Source organism: Lissotriton helveticus, chromosome 5_1 (genome assembly GCF_964261635.1).
Source record: "Lissotriton helveticus chromosome 5_1, aLisHel1.1, whole genome shotgun sequence".
NCBI lineage: Eukaryota > Metazoa > Chordata > Amphibia > Caudata > Salamandridae > Lissotriton > Lissotriton helveticus.
Genome location: NC_136065.1, coordinates 1,260,834,053 through 1,260,848,076, shown reverse-complemented (window position 1 = coordinate 1,260,848,076; position 14,024 = coordinate 1,260,834,053). Strand labels below are relative to the sequence as shown.

The following is a 14,024-nucleotide window of genomic DNA, read 5'->3' as shown; positions in this document are numbered from 1 at the left end:
AAGTCACAGTGGAGCTGTGCTCATGACGAGCTGGGCTCGTCACAACCCCGCCCACTGATTAGTTCACCCACACAGGTGGGGAATCAATTGCGCGTTGGCGGCACAGAGCCGTTATGACGAGCCAGGCTCATTATCAATGTTATAGTGGTGAAGAATGTTCTGATACGTAAATCTTTTAAAATGGAACTATGTTTCTTTCCTTCCCTGACTGTCATGTTTGTGCGTTTTTATATATTAGTCAGAATTGTATCTTGTTCATGTGTCTTGTGTGTAAGTTTATGTATCCTAGCCAATAATGTATATCTTTGAAATTTGCTTTCAGATCAAATGTGATTGCTTAAAAAACTGAAGGCGACTAAGATGGAGTCCAGTGACGCAGACAAGAAGCTGCAAAACAAGGAGTACCTTGATACCTTCTTCAACAATTTGTCCAAGCTCAGAGAAGATGGGCTCCTAATTGATCTGTCCGTGACAGTGGGCGGAACACTGTATGATCTCCACGGCTTCATGCTGGCAGCTGTCAGTTCATACTTCTACTCACTTATGGAAGAGAAGAAGCCATTGTACACTGCGAACTTAGATGGGAAAATCACTGTGAGGGGCTGGGAAGCCATTCTGGACTTTGCTTACTATGGAACTGTCCAACTCCACAAGACAACAACTGATGAGATCCTTCTGGCAGCTGAGTTTCTGCAAGTGCCTCGCTTGGTAGCTGCCTGCCAGAGGTTTCAGAATCCTTCACCTCCAAAGACACAGCACGTGACCACAGCAGCTGATGATGAGAAATATAAGACCTTGTGTTGCATACAGGACCTCTACAACAAGGGAATTGGTTGTGATGTTCATCTTCAGGTGAATGACAACACATTTTGGGGTAGGTGATTTTTTTACCCTTGCAAACTCTAACTGTGACTAAACCATACCCATCAAATGTCCAGCAAAGGTATACATGAGTCTGTTCTGTACCTCAGGTAGTCATACACATAAGGTCCGGATGGTATATTTAAGGGCCTGAACAATGGAAATCATTCCATAATAGACAAGAATATGCTGTGTGAAGCATAATGAGAAGTGTCTTATATGCGGAATGAAGAAGAAATCCTTTCTTCTCATAACATGGCCAATAAATGGGTAACAGGTAGACATGTTACTCACAATACACTGGTGCTATGTGTGGCATAACATGTACATTTCACAAGCAGGTAAGACCTCAGGGATTTATCCCCAAAAGACAATGAGCCCATTGTGCAAAGCAGAGATAAACATGTCCTAAGGTCATGACAGACACACATGGGTAGAGTCAAATTCCACTGAAAACATTGCTTTTAAGTGGAAGTAAAGATATGGACATTCAATATTCCCTCAACATCTATACTTCTGTGCAGATACTAGGCCTGGTCGAAATTTTAATTACGTCAGAGTAATTGGTGATGTGAAATTACCCACATTTTGTGATTATTCCAGCTTGAGTATTTAAGAGTAATTTGGGGCACATATCCGACTGCAGGAGCAAAGGAACAAATACCCAAAAGAGGTTAAGTGACTCCTGCCTATTGTTTTTAGTTTTCTATAGCATTTACTGCCAATTTCCTAGCACAAAATGCCTCTTCTCTCTCATTTTTGATGTGCAGGTGCCTTTTTGCACTAAGAAAATAGCGCTAAATGCTGGATTACGCTTCTCACACAATTATGCATAATTCAGAGTAAGGAGTTGTGTGACTAGATTCAGGGATAAGTAGATTTTGGGTGTGTGCTACTAATACACCTAAAACAATACCGACTTGACGTTGGTTGAATTATCTATTTTGAGATGGTGATATGAGAAGCACATTTATATTTGGTTAGCATGGACGTCGATTCACCAAATTTCCTGGGGTAGTGGAAGTAACATCACATACCCTTTGAACTTAATGGCAGCTGAGGAAATGATATCATATGACCCCTGACGCCGATCTTTCATCCGGAAGATGTGTCACATCGTGACTCTAACATCAGAACAATTAAGGATTTGCATTGGATAGTATCCCAAAGTAACGCAGAGTTGTGCTATGAGATACTTTGCATTATTTTGTATCAAGGGGTGTACCATGAATGGTGTGTGGGTGTTCCCAGGCAACACTTATGGTTTTTGGTGCAAATTCCTAACTACAAACATTGATAGACAGGAATTTACACACAAATTGTGCTCCTCTTCAAGGTAGGTGTGACAAGAAGAATTTTTAAATTTCTCTTAATCATTACAACTTTTCATGTATGCTGCATTGCACAGCACAAAAACATTGGGAAAAGCCTTACACCATAGTTTTTGTACTGCAAGGCACCACTTTGAGTGCAAAACGTATGCTTCAGAGAATGCACACTCCATTGCACTGTGGTCCATGGGTGTGTGCCATTGGCGCATGGCTGCTAATGGGTACATGGTGAGAGAAAACAAATTGCCATATCTTAAAGTTTTCTCTCTCTCTTTGACGCAGGGCAGCACAGCACAGCAACATTTGTGCAGTGTTGCTTTGCATCAAAGAATAGAATATATGGGCCACATATCACTCACTGTCACTTGACTATCTATCACACACACAGGGCAAGTCTGACAACATGGCTGCCGAGTAGGAGCCTCCAGAGTGTATTTTGGTAGTTATCCCCGCAAAAACCACCTCTCCGGCCCCCCACCCGCCTGCCTCCTGGACCAGATGGTGGACCCCTCCGAACCAGACACCTGAAACGGATCTCAGCAGCCAACTTACGCGGATCGACAACCGCTGCTGCTCTTGACAGAGCCTATGCTGCCAGGACCCCGGTGCGACTTGACTGGTGCCCAGCTCCCTGGCTGATCTGATGCAGGAAGACGGCTGCCACGCTAGCAAGACCTGGATTAACTGTGGTGGCTCTCCCGGCTCCCATGCCTGCCGCCGATTTGTCGAGATCTCCTGGCACTGGGGAGTTACGCAGTGTGCAATCGCCATTATAAGGAGCTCACCTGCTGACCTGAGGAGCTCAGGGGCTGCCTGCCTTTAGAGCCCAGCGGCTTGTTTTAGTCCCCTGCAGCATCCTCCCTTGTCCCGAGGGCCTGGATCGAGCCCTGCATCAAGCACTTGATCTCCGGAGCTCCCCTCTTTGCTGCGGAGGGGCTGTGATTCACTGTCCCGTCTCTGGCACCCGCTCACTGCTCTTTGGTCAGGCCCGGAACTCAGCTGCCCGGCAGTGATTGCCAGCTCGGATTGACCCGGGTATCCCGGATTCTCCATTCGGCCAGAGCCTGCCATTTGGCCGGAGCCTGCCCCCGGAACTATCATTGCAAGGTCGGTTGCAGTTAAATTGACGGTACCACTCAACGCCATAACACGGCCTTTCCGGTTCAGAGCTCAGCTGCCCTGCGCTGTCCCACCTCGCGGCGCAAGTCTGGATGCCCTTGCCACTCAGCCGGAGCCTTCCCCTGGAACCAACTTAGTGGCATTGGTTGGAATTTAATCTGTAGCACCATTTTGTATTGCAATGCCATTTTGCAGCCTTGCTTTGCTGACCTGCTTTCCAGCCCAAAGCTTGTTCGCCGGCTTTAACTACCTTTTAGCTTTTTTGCTGCCTAAATTCCAAACCAATAATTTGCTCCACACTACAACTGATCCCAGGTCTGTGGCCTTCACATCGCGACCTTGGACCCTGGTCCGACCGAGTTCCCCTAATCGAGGAAGAGAACCGTCACTGCTGACCCCTCAGCCCTGTGCCTATGATCGCGGCTGGCCTTTCCTCTTGTTTCCATGATCTCCAGCCCGCCTCCCCCCTTGACACCCTGGCTGCTTCTCCCTACCTGAACCTCCTGTGGATCCAACTATTCTGGTCTTCAGACTTGGGATAATTGTACGCACCCCACCATTTTGGTTTACTTTATTTGCTTATTTTCAGTGCCCAGGACCCAGATCCGCCATTTTGGCATCCTTTGTCTGTTCCTTCTTTCCTCTGGATCCCATTTGGGTGACCTTAAATGCTGTTTCCTCCGTTGCACTGCTCCACCACAACGAATTGACCCTCTACTTTTTACCCCCATAGGTCTTTTACTCCCCTCTCACCTTCTACGGTCTCAGTTTACTGGTTGTTGAGACCAATTGCCCCAACTCCCTACACCCCTCCCTTTTCATCCCTCTCACCCATTTCTTGGGATACAATGACTATTGATCCTCTGCCGGTCATGTTTCTGTCTTGATCTGCTCCCCTTTCCCCCATTACTTTTCCTTCCCCCTTTCCTCTTTACCCCTCATGCTGCTGCCTCTTCGCCTTGCCCACTTCCCTCTATGCTCCGTAGGACTGTTTCTATGTTTACTTTCGCCTGGTATTTGTTTTTGAATCAGATGCTATGCAGTAACTCTGTACTGTTCCAGCACCCCCGGTGACCATCCCTGTACTGGCCTGACCTTAATATGTAATACTGCCAGTAACAGCCTGACCTTAAAATGGCGGCCAAACTCTCCTCCCGGGCCACTTCTTCCCCTTCCCTCCGCAATCATTTGTTCCCAATGTTCCTGCGATCTCCATATTCTGCCTACGCTCTCTTCATCCTTTAACTCGCTTTTTACAGCTAGCCCTCCCTTTTTTTACCATTATGGTAACTAATTTTGATTAGCTACGTTCTCTTTGCCGACTACTCACTTTATTTTCTTGGCTTTTTCCTACTACCTTCAACGTTTGATGCTCTAGGGCAGTAGGCGCCTGTACAAGTGTACCTACTCTCTTAACCCCATTCTGCTGTGTAGGTCCTCCGCTACCACTCCAATGTCCCTTAACGGCCTCCTTGATTACGCCCTTTGCCAAAGCACTCCCTATCCCCTTGTTGGGGAGGGATCCAGCATTTTTGCCCCGGAGTCTCAGATTCTCCTCTGAGAGAGTCCACTCTGTTAAGGGATTCACACATAGCGGAAAAGGGCCTTAAATTACCTCCTTTAATGTGCCCCTTGCCAAAGCACTCCTCGTCCCCTTTTTAGGGAGGGATCCAGTATGTATGCCGGAATCTTAGATACCCCTCTGAGAGAGTCCACAGTGTTAAGGGTTTCACACATATCGGAGGTTCAGGAATGTTCCCATTATCGTTAGGAACTCAGCACCGTACACCGTTTAAGGCGCTCTCTTTGAAACCTTTTGATGATCTCCCCTAGGCTGACACTTTAACCCTTGGTGACCGAACAACCTTTGGCCGATGACCGATGGAGTTGCCCTTGGCAGCTATTGAGGAGTTTGGCTCCTGTTTCCCCCCTTGCCATCACCTACCCATCCAATCATCAGCCACTGTTTCTTTTCTCATTGCCCCTATTGTGTTCCCTTCTCCCCTCTTTCCTCCCTCACTCTTCATCTTCCTCTTCTATTCTTTCTCTCTCTCTCCCTGCCTGCTTTCTCTTCCCCATACCTGAGCCATGCCGTTGTAACTCATGTATCCCAGTAACTATGTACCTGAAACTGTTGTAACTGGATAACTATGTATTGAAGCATTTGTACATCCTCATGTAAAGCGCTCTGATACCTCTGGGTCTAGCCAGCGCTATATAAAACTTTTCAAATAAATAAACAAATAGAAATAAATAAATGCTTACAAACACAGACACGCTTGCTCACACAAACGCTCGCTTTATCACTTAAACACACTGTCATCCATAAGCCAACATAAAATATACATTTAACATTTTTTTACTTACCACCGCTGCTACCAAAGGTCCTAAATGAGCTCCATTTTTTATGACAATATTACAATAATAGTGAATAATATAATATTGTTCACAATTAATATAATAAATAATGAATGTGGAGTTTGCCCTGTATCCCTTTCCCTGATTTTGCCTCCTCTGAGCCCAGGAATGGCAAATGAAGTGCGAGAGGTCACAAGGAAACCCCAATGGGTTACAACTGTAACCCATGGTGACCCCTATGACATCCATGTGTGTTAGTTTATTTATGCAGAAAGATGGATAACTGCTAACAGCATAAGCAAGATTCAGAGGATAACGGAAGGAGGGCAGAAGAAAGACTATTTGTGTGATGTAGAAATGTTTACGTTTTGCTGGTATATCTGGGTTGGCACCTCAAAGAATGGAGGGCTTGGAAAATTTCAGAACTCACCAAGTTGTGAGTGTCTGTGCGTGGTGGACTGTGTGGGTTTAACTGAGAGTTTATCACTGTTGTGGATCATGTGTGTTTTGCTTAGAAACATTCCTTTTCATCATCTTAGAAAGGTATGCAATTTTTCTAAAAGTTAATATAGTAAAGCCCTCATTTTAATGAAGACACACAGGCGAGCATTCTGCATCCTACTGCTGTTTATTTTTTACATAGGAGCCCGTTAGTAACAACAGGAAAAACACTAGTAAACAAAGACAGAAAACTACACTGCAGGGAAGACCTTGCCGAAGAACTTCAAATGTAAGTCCCCAGGTGTTTTATCAGTGATCTATAAATAGTCTCCTAAAACAACTAGCATTTCTGCATTTTTATAGTGACTCAGTTCAACTTATGAAGAAATAGCAGAATGATGAGAAATATGCAGAAGATGATCTGAATAATTCTACAATCCATTGCTCATCCTCTCACAGTCACTCTGGATGATTAATAAACAGTTGCTGGAGGCACGGAGTAGCAAAAATAATAATATTTAATCTCATGAAGGGAAGAAAAGCAAATATGAAATATAAAATAAAAATTATTCTTGCATTAGTGGTGGGATAATACCTCTGTGTCTTTAATACCATTAGGACCATTCTTTATTAACAATGAGAAAATTATATTTTATATTAAAACTGGGGACTAATATCGTTGTTTGAAGGGATTTGCAACAGTCAGTGAAACATGCAAACTGGGTTTTCAATAAAAATGCTCTGAAAGTGGAGATCGAAGAGCAACAGGCCACTCTTTGAATATCTTCTAATCTGGCCCATAATTGTAGACAGCTTGAAAGAAACAGATTGTGAACGTGACTCAATTGGTCTGGTAGCAATTGTGGGAAATTTACATCTGAAAGCAATTAGGAATCCAGGTTTAGGATGGAAAGAGTTCATGAACCAGATTCAGGAAAAGGAGTTAACTAACTGAATTGATTAATTTCGGACTTTTGATATACAATGAGAAATCAGGAGAAATGGGGGAAAGGATTCGTGAAAGCCTTTAGTCCAAGGTTGCAGGAATGTGTCTGTTCTAGGTCCACAGGATTTGCTGTCGAGCTTTAAATTTGAGGAAGATGGACACTGAGGCTGGATATGAACATGTGTATCGAGAATGGGCCCCACAATGTCTGAAGAAGTGGAAAAATCTGAGTGTGAACAATCTAATGTCTGGAGTCTCGGAGACGATGAGAATGCCAATCTTCTACTGAGTTCAGGTGACTGGTGAGATATTCTGCTGTGATTGAAATTTGGTGCTGTAGGCAGAATTCTCCAAATTGTCTCACTGTATATTGGAAGAATTTTGAAATGAGTGTCTCCCAGATGACTAATGTATTTCTCCACTGTAAGTTTGTCTATTCTGAGAAGAACTGAACAATTAGCATACTGTTTTGAAAAAGGCTAAATTCCAAAACAGCCTGCGAACAATTCTAAATATTTATGCACATATCTGGAGTAGAAATGAACCTTGATAATCCATTCCAAGCATGGGGATGATCTAACCACCAACTTGCTTCTTCTCCGCATCTAAATGAACACAATATGAATACATTAGACCTTTCCTAATATGTCAGATTTTTAACCTCTGAAGGGTTCCAGGATTAACTGCTTGCATTAAAGAAGCCAATAGCCCTATTATACTCACTAAAAAGCAAATATAGAAATATGTGAGAACATGCTAGCAAATTACATAATTCTGTTCTGAACCAAGAAGTTTTTCTACCAACAAATTCAAAATATTGGACCATGAATTCACCAGGAAACCTAGGAATTCTATTGACAGCACTCAAAACAAAAGGGATTTCAGTTGGTGCATAACAAACCCTAAACTTTCCAAATAAATGATGGTATCTTGCAATTAGATGAACACATTATGTCCTGGGTCATTATCAAAATATCTTTTAGGTAGATTGTTAAGTATATGTCTTAAGTCCTGAGATGGGCTATTAGAGGTTTTACATTTTTTGTTAAAAAACGTGGAGCTGATGAGAGCCCAACAGGTAGAGCTGTGAACTGGCAGAAGTCATCTGCCCACTCGAATTGAAGAAACATTTGATGAAGTGGAAAAATGGGAACTGATATATAAGCAGAGAAAGGCTAGAGAAAAACTCTACCTGAATAAGGGTAGGCGGAGCTTGGGGAGTTGCACTACATGGAATTCTGTACAGTTGCAACAAAACTCTGTTAAAATTCCACGGAGCTTCACTTCACCCTGCCCCATGACCAGAGACTGAAAGACGCTTCCACCGTGTAACTACACATGAGTGGTGCTTTAAAGCGTTTTTAAAATACAACATAGAACACTGTACCTTGCAGTCATCTTCCCCTTCAGCTATGGCGATGTTACCCTTGCTGATGGTGTGACTCCTCTTATTTGTGGAGGTGTGGGGGAGAGCTATCACCGCCATTTCTGTCAGTGCAGGGGTCATGGTAGCGTAGGCTGATGACATCTCAGTGGCTGCTTGATGTGCTGCCACTCGGTACGGTCAAATAGGACCTCTGGCTGCGTCGCTTAGGTCCCCAAAACACAGGGCTGCCCCTCACCAAATTCTATATAGTAGTCGTCTTCCCCCATGCCCCCATGGTGCAGCTGGAGAGCGGAGAAGAAGAGGCTGGATCTTGGTGAGCTGGGAAGGTGTGGAGGGGTTTCGACTCGAGGTGTGGGCGCTGATGTCAGACATCAGAGAGAGGCAGTTGTGAGACCACTTCAGGGGTCAGGGGCTGCTTCCACAGATTGCTGCTGCTGGTGTTAGGGAGCCTTAGATCAAGCCTCTGGGACTATCTCACAAGCAGACACTGGGCGCTGGTCTAGGTGTTCAAGGCCTTGCCCCAAGAGCGTTCCACTTGGCTGCACAGTTGGAGCAATAGTGATGAAGTTAACATTGGGAAAGTTAAAAAGCAAATTTTTGAATGGAGATGCCACTTAATTCTAAGAGAGCCAGTGGCAGGTGAGTAGACTGGTTCAAGTGACATGAACAATATTCACTGCATATGCGCGCCGTTACCAAGGGAGGTTGCATTCATTGTTAGCTACAATCAAGAGGGAGGGCTGATGTTGGTAAACTCTGCGATGCAGTGATGGGAGGCAGAGTTTTTGCAGCACTCCAAGCGGAGCGCGGAGTGGGCAAAACTTCACTGGCAGAGAGGAGTTCACCGCCTACTGTTTAATCCTGAAGGGTCCATAAACAAAAAACTGATTAAAATGGTGTATATTTATTACCAGTCTTTGCTTTTGTTTCCCTTTTTCAGTAGGAATACATTTCTTAAAAATCCAAAATGATCAAAACTGTAGGTTCTATCACCCCCTTTGTAAATAAGTATTAGATTTCCTGAGAAATCAACTGAAAATCTATTTGAGAAAAGTGTATGGAATTTAAAAAGAAACATTGAAATAGATCAATCTACAATTCTGCTTGATATCCTAATGCAGCTTGTAGAATCTAAGGATCTTTTGTGATCTGACACCACTTAGATAAGAAATTCAACCTTCTAAAACTGAAGGAACTGATTCTATGTTCAGTGGTGGTAAATCTGGCAATTGTTTGGCCTTGGAACTGGTTCCTTGCATCACTGCATTATTGTAGATAAACGAATACCTTAGATTATTAGAAGCAAAACTGTCCCCTAATGTTTATGAATTGCCACCAGTTGTCACACTGTAACCGGCCAACAGAATGGATGGGATATTTTCTTGGAAATTGATTCTACCTCACCTGGCTGGTGTGCCACCACAATCATGTAATAAAGAACCACACTCTGCCAACAGCATCAGAATCTGTTGGGAGGAGTTTCTGCTGTAACTCCAGGCCCATGTTTAAATTTGGCTGAATGTTTAAGGGTTCTCTTGGTTGGTGGTTTTGTATGGAAATTTACAGTAAACATGTCATGACTTTTACAATAGTAGCACAAGAGGACATATTCCCATATCCACCAGCAGGCCTGCCCTTTGAATTTTACAGAGGTAAACAGTGCATTTTAAAGTACAATCAGCCCATCGCATCATATTGCAACTGGATATAGTTTAAAGGCCACTTTACAAGTAGAGTTTCTGGGTCCTCCCCAGAGATTTCCTTTTAAAAAGACAAAATTGATGTTTAAAGGTCAAAAGGCCACATCCACTCTAAAGCTCTGGCTACGTTTTTCTCGGAGAAATCAAGACTCTTCAATATCGAACGGGATTCTAAAAAGGCCTCGTTACCTCCTCATTGGCCTGCACTCCCTCATCCACCTTTGAACAGCCCATTCCAGCCAGTCTGAGCACCAAAATAATGCCTCTCCACCTTCACCCATTTTAGCGAAAGAGACATTAACAAAATTCTTTGGAGTACTAACCCATCCAATCACTTTAACGACCCGCTACCTCCCGCCGTCTTCAAGGAAATAAAGGAAGTCATGACTCCCATCTTTACAAATATTGTCAATGCCTCACTGTCTCTAGGTATGATCACTGACTGCCTAAAAGTGGCTCAGGTTTCTCCTATTTTAAAAAAACCTAATGCTGATAGGGCAGACCTCAACAGCTTCCGCCCTACCTCCAACATCACTACTCTGGCCAAACTCCGTGAAAAATGTGTCCAATGGTGACTTTCTGCTAACATTGAAAACTTCCAACTCCTAGACCATCACCAATCTAGCTTTCGGAGCGGACACAGCACTGAATCGGCTCTCATTCATGTTTTAGATGACATTTTAAAAATGCTCGACCACAATGAATCCTACCTCCTGATCCTCCTTGATCTTTCCTCTGCATTTGACACTGTAAATCACGACAACTTATTATCAGTTCTGGAACACAGGATGGGTTTCTCTGGTCTGGTGCTACAATGATTCTCATCCATCCTCCACCACAGTTCTCAAAGAATAAAGGTGAACCACTCCTTATCCCAGACCACACATGTATCCAAGGGTGTCCCACAGGGTCCGCCTTATCCCCCATTCTATTCAACCTTTTCCTGGAACCTCCTGCAAATGCACTAAACTCAATGAACATTCTCTTCCACATGTATGCAGACGACACGCAAAGTTTTTATTTTTTATTTTTTTATTTGCATTTCAAAAATTATAAACATCAATACTACTACACAGAGTAGCTTCTGCGTCAAACCAGCCATGTACAAACTGTGATCAATCAACACCACCAGGACAGAATACAACAGTTCCAATCATTAAAACCAGTGCACATCAAATGTGCCAGGACGATGCCCTTAATGATGTCGATTCTTTCCCAACTTGCATGACAGCCTATTTTTGAAGGAACTGAAGTAATAGTTCCCATATGTCCCTGGGTTTGGATGATATCGGCATTCCTCCGCATGAAGTTCTAAGTTTTCTTTACAGTATACCATGTCTCTGATCCAATGCGCAACTTTCGGCGCCTGTGTGCCTTCCCAATTGATAGCGACTCTACGTTTAGCTAAGAGCAGGGTGATTCGTATGAATTTTCCCAAGACCCCTTTCACATGAGGAACATACCAGCGGCACACATTGGATCTCTGATCCAGACATTTCCTGTATATTCTGCACCTCTTGCTTCCAATAAGAGGCCACCTTCCCAGAATCCCAAGCAAGATGCATAAAATCAGTGTCATCTGACCACACCGTTTACATCTACTAGTGTCTCACAAACCGTACCTTTGCAAGCGAATGGGTGTGTAGTATGTCTGATGAAAGTAATTAAAATGAATTATGTGAAGGGTTCCATTTGGGGTAAGCTTACCAGTGAGGGTGTGCAAATGTTCCCATTCCGCTATTGTCATCGTGGGGGACAACACAGCATTCTAACGGTCAAAGCTCTTATCTGGCCCATTAGTCTTCTCCGCCCGTATTGCCCTGTATAACTTCATGATTAGTTTCTGTCGTGTGGGTGTAGTCGGTATGAGCTGTAGGGATTGAAGAGCCGGAGACTCAGCCAGATATGTGTGGTAGTGCGATTTAATTGCAAGTCTCAACCTATGCACAGCAAAGCGAAAGAGAAGTGTGGGATTAACAACATATTGCAAATCCTCGAAGGTGAGGAAGGTACTACCAGGGTAGAGATCCTGCATAATGCTCAGACGCGCCTCGCCGAGCAGACGCATTGGGCCAGCTTCTTTCGTTACCGAAGCGCCATATGATGCTCCAATGGCATCGCCGGGGCAAATATAGGCAATTTGTCAGCAATTCTCCCAATGGCCTGCCACGCTGGCACTGTGGTATCTATCATGTTTATTTCAGTTTTAGGAGTGTCCTGTTGCGTATGTGTGATGATACTGTGAAGGGGAACCGGAGAGGCATCGCCGTTTTCAACTGCCACATGGGAAATAAAATTATGTTTGTTAAACCAATAGTTACCTGTGAGACTGTGGGTGGGGCGGACCGGAATAACAGGCTGGGAGGCCGAATGAAGTGAGCTATGTTCAAGGTTTATTCGGGTGATAAAGTACACAAAGTCCGGATCCAAGGGTGTTTTCCAGGGAAGAAGCGCCGCCGAGAAGCACCCAGCCAGGAGGGTGTGGTTCTTGTGGGAATCTCCGGGTTGTGGTCCTCTGCGGGGCTGATGTCGTCAGGGTAGGGCTGGTTGGTGGGTCTCCTCGGAGATAAGTGAGAGAGAGTATAGGGTTAGTCCCGTCCAGTAAGGACTGCTGAGTACTACCACCGTCACCGGGAAGTGAGGGGCCAGGCCAAGACAGTGGGGAAGGCGGGAAGGGTAGGTAAGGACAAGACCAATCCGCAAGCAGGAGGGTAGTGCGATGGGAGGTGTCCGGGACAAGTGCGAGGGAGGTAATTACAGTGCTCGTGATACGTTACCTAAAAGCTAAGGCGAGTGCAGAGTGCTCGTGAGGCTTTTATACAGTATGTTTACAAGCTATAACGATATATACACAGAGGGACACGGAGAAGGATAGTGTGTACTCACGTGCCCCGCCGTAACTCTCGTCCGAGTTACGGCCGCTCTCCAGCCACCTCCGGAGGTCGCCACCAATCCTCCGTCCACAGGTCTTCTTCCTCGTCCTCTTCTCCGATCTCCGCCTCCTCTCCGCTCTCCTCCTTCCTTATGCTCTCCGTCGGGGGTTCCGCGCCGTTCGCTGTCTCCTGCCACGAGTCCGCTGGGCTGAACGATGTTTCCTCTTCCCTGCCGTCTTTTCTGTGTTCCCGGCGGACCGCAGTGGACGTGCTTCCGGTTCCGGATGGGTCGGGTTCGTCGCCCGGGGTTCTGCTTCCGGTTTCCTGCTGTTCTGTTTCCGGGTCCTTGGGGGTTAGCGGACCCTGTGGGTGAAGAGAGGACGACCGGTGACCAAGGGATGCTGTTCTTCCCGGAGTGGGGGTGTGCCCCCCCCGACTACAACATTCTTCCGACGAGGTAGGGACCCCCGATCTTCCACATCCCCTTTCCCTAGCTGTCTTACTAGTAGGGTTGGCCGTAACTGGAAAACGGGAAAGGTAATCCGCATTGCCCTGGTCTAGTCCCTTCCGATGCAATGTCCTGAATCGAAAAGGCTGTAGAGACAAGAACCACCTGAGAACCCGGTCGTTGTGGCCCCGGTTACGGGCCATCCACTCCAGCGGGGCGTGATCTGTATACAAGAGGAACTCCCGGCCCTCCAGATAATACCGGAGACTATCCACAGCCCATTTTATCGCTAGAGCCTCCTTTTCCACGACCGCATAGTTCTGCTCTCGTGGGAAGAGCTTTCGGCTGAGATACAGTATCGGTTTCTCGACCCCTTTGTCATCTTGCTGGGACAGGACGGCCCCCAGCCCATGATCGGAGGCGTCTGTCTGCAGGATGAAAGGACGGGAGTAGTCAGGACTGATTAACACGGGTTCTGACAACAGGGACTGTTTGAGGAGGCCGAAGGCCTGAAGCAGTTGGGGAGTGGGTTGCTTTAGCTTCTCTTCTGTTCGGGAGTT

General features: G+C 45.4%; 1 protein-coding gene across 1 annotated transcript in view; it reads left to right on the top strand.

Moving 5' to 3' along the window:
• Positions 1-14,024, top strand: part of LOC144755278 (kelch-like protein 33) — a 190,916-nt gene that overhangs the window by 72,791 nt on the left and 104,101 nt on the right. Inside the window, 1 exon segment of the mRNA XM_078644049.1 lies at positions 323-874. Coding sequence (XP_078500175.1) covers positions 361-874 — 514 coding nt within the window. The 5' untranslated portion in view covers positions 323-360.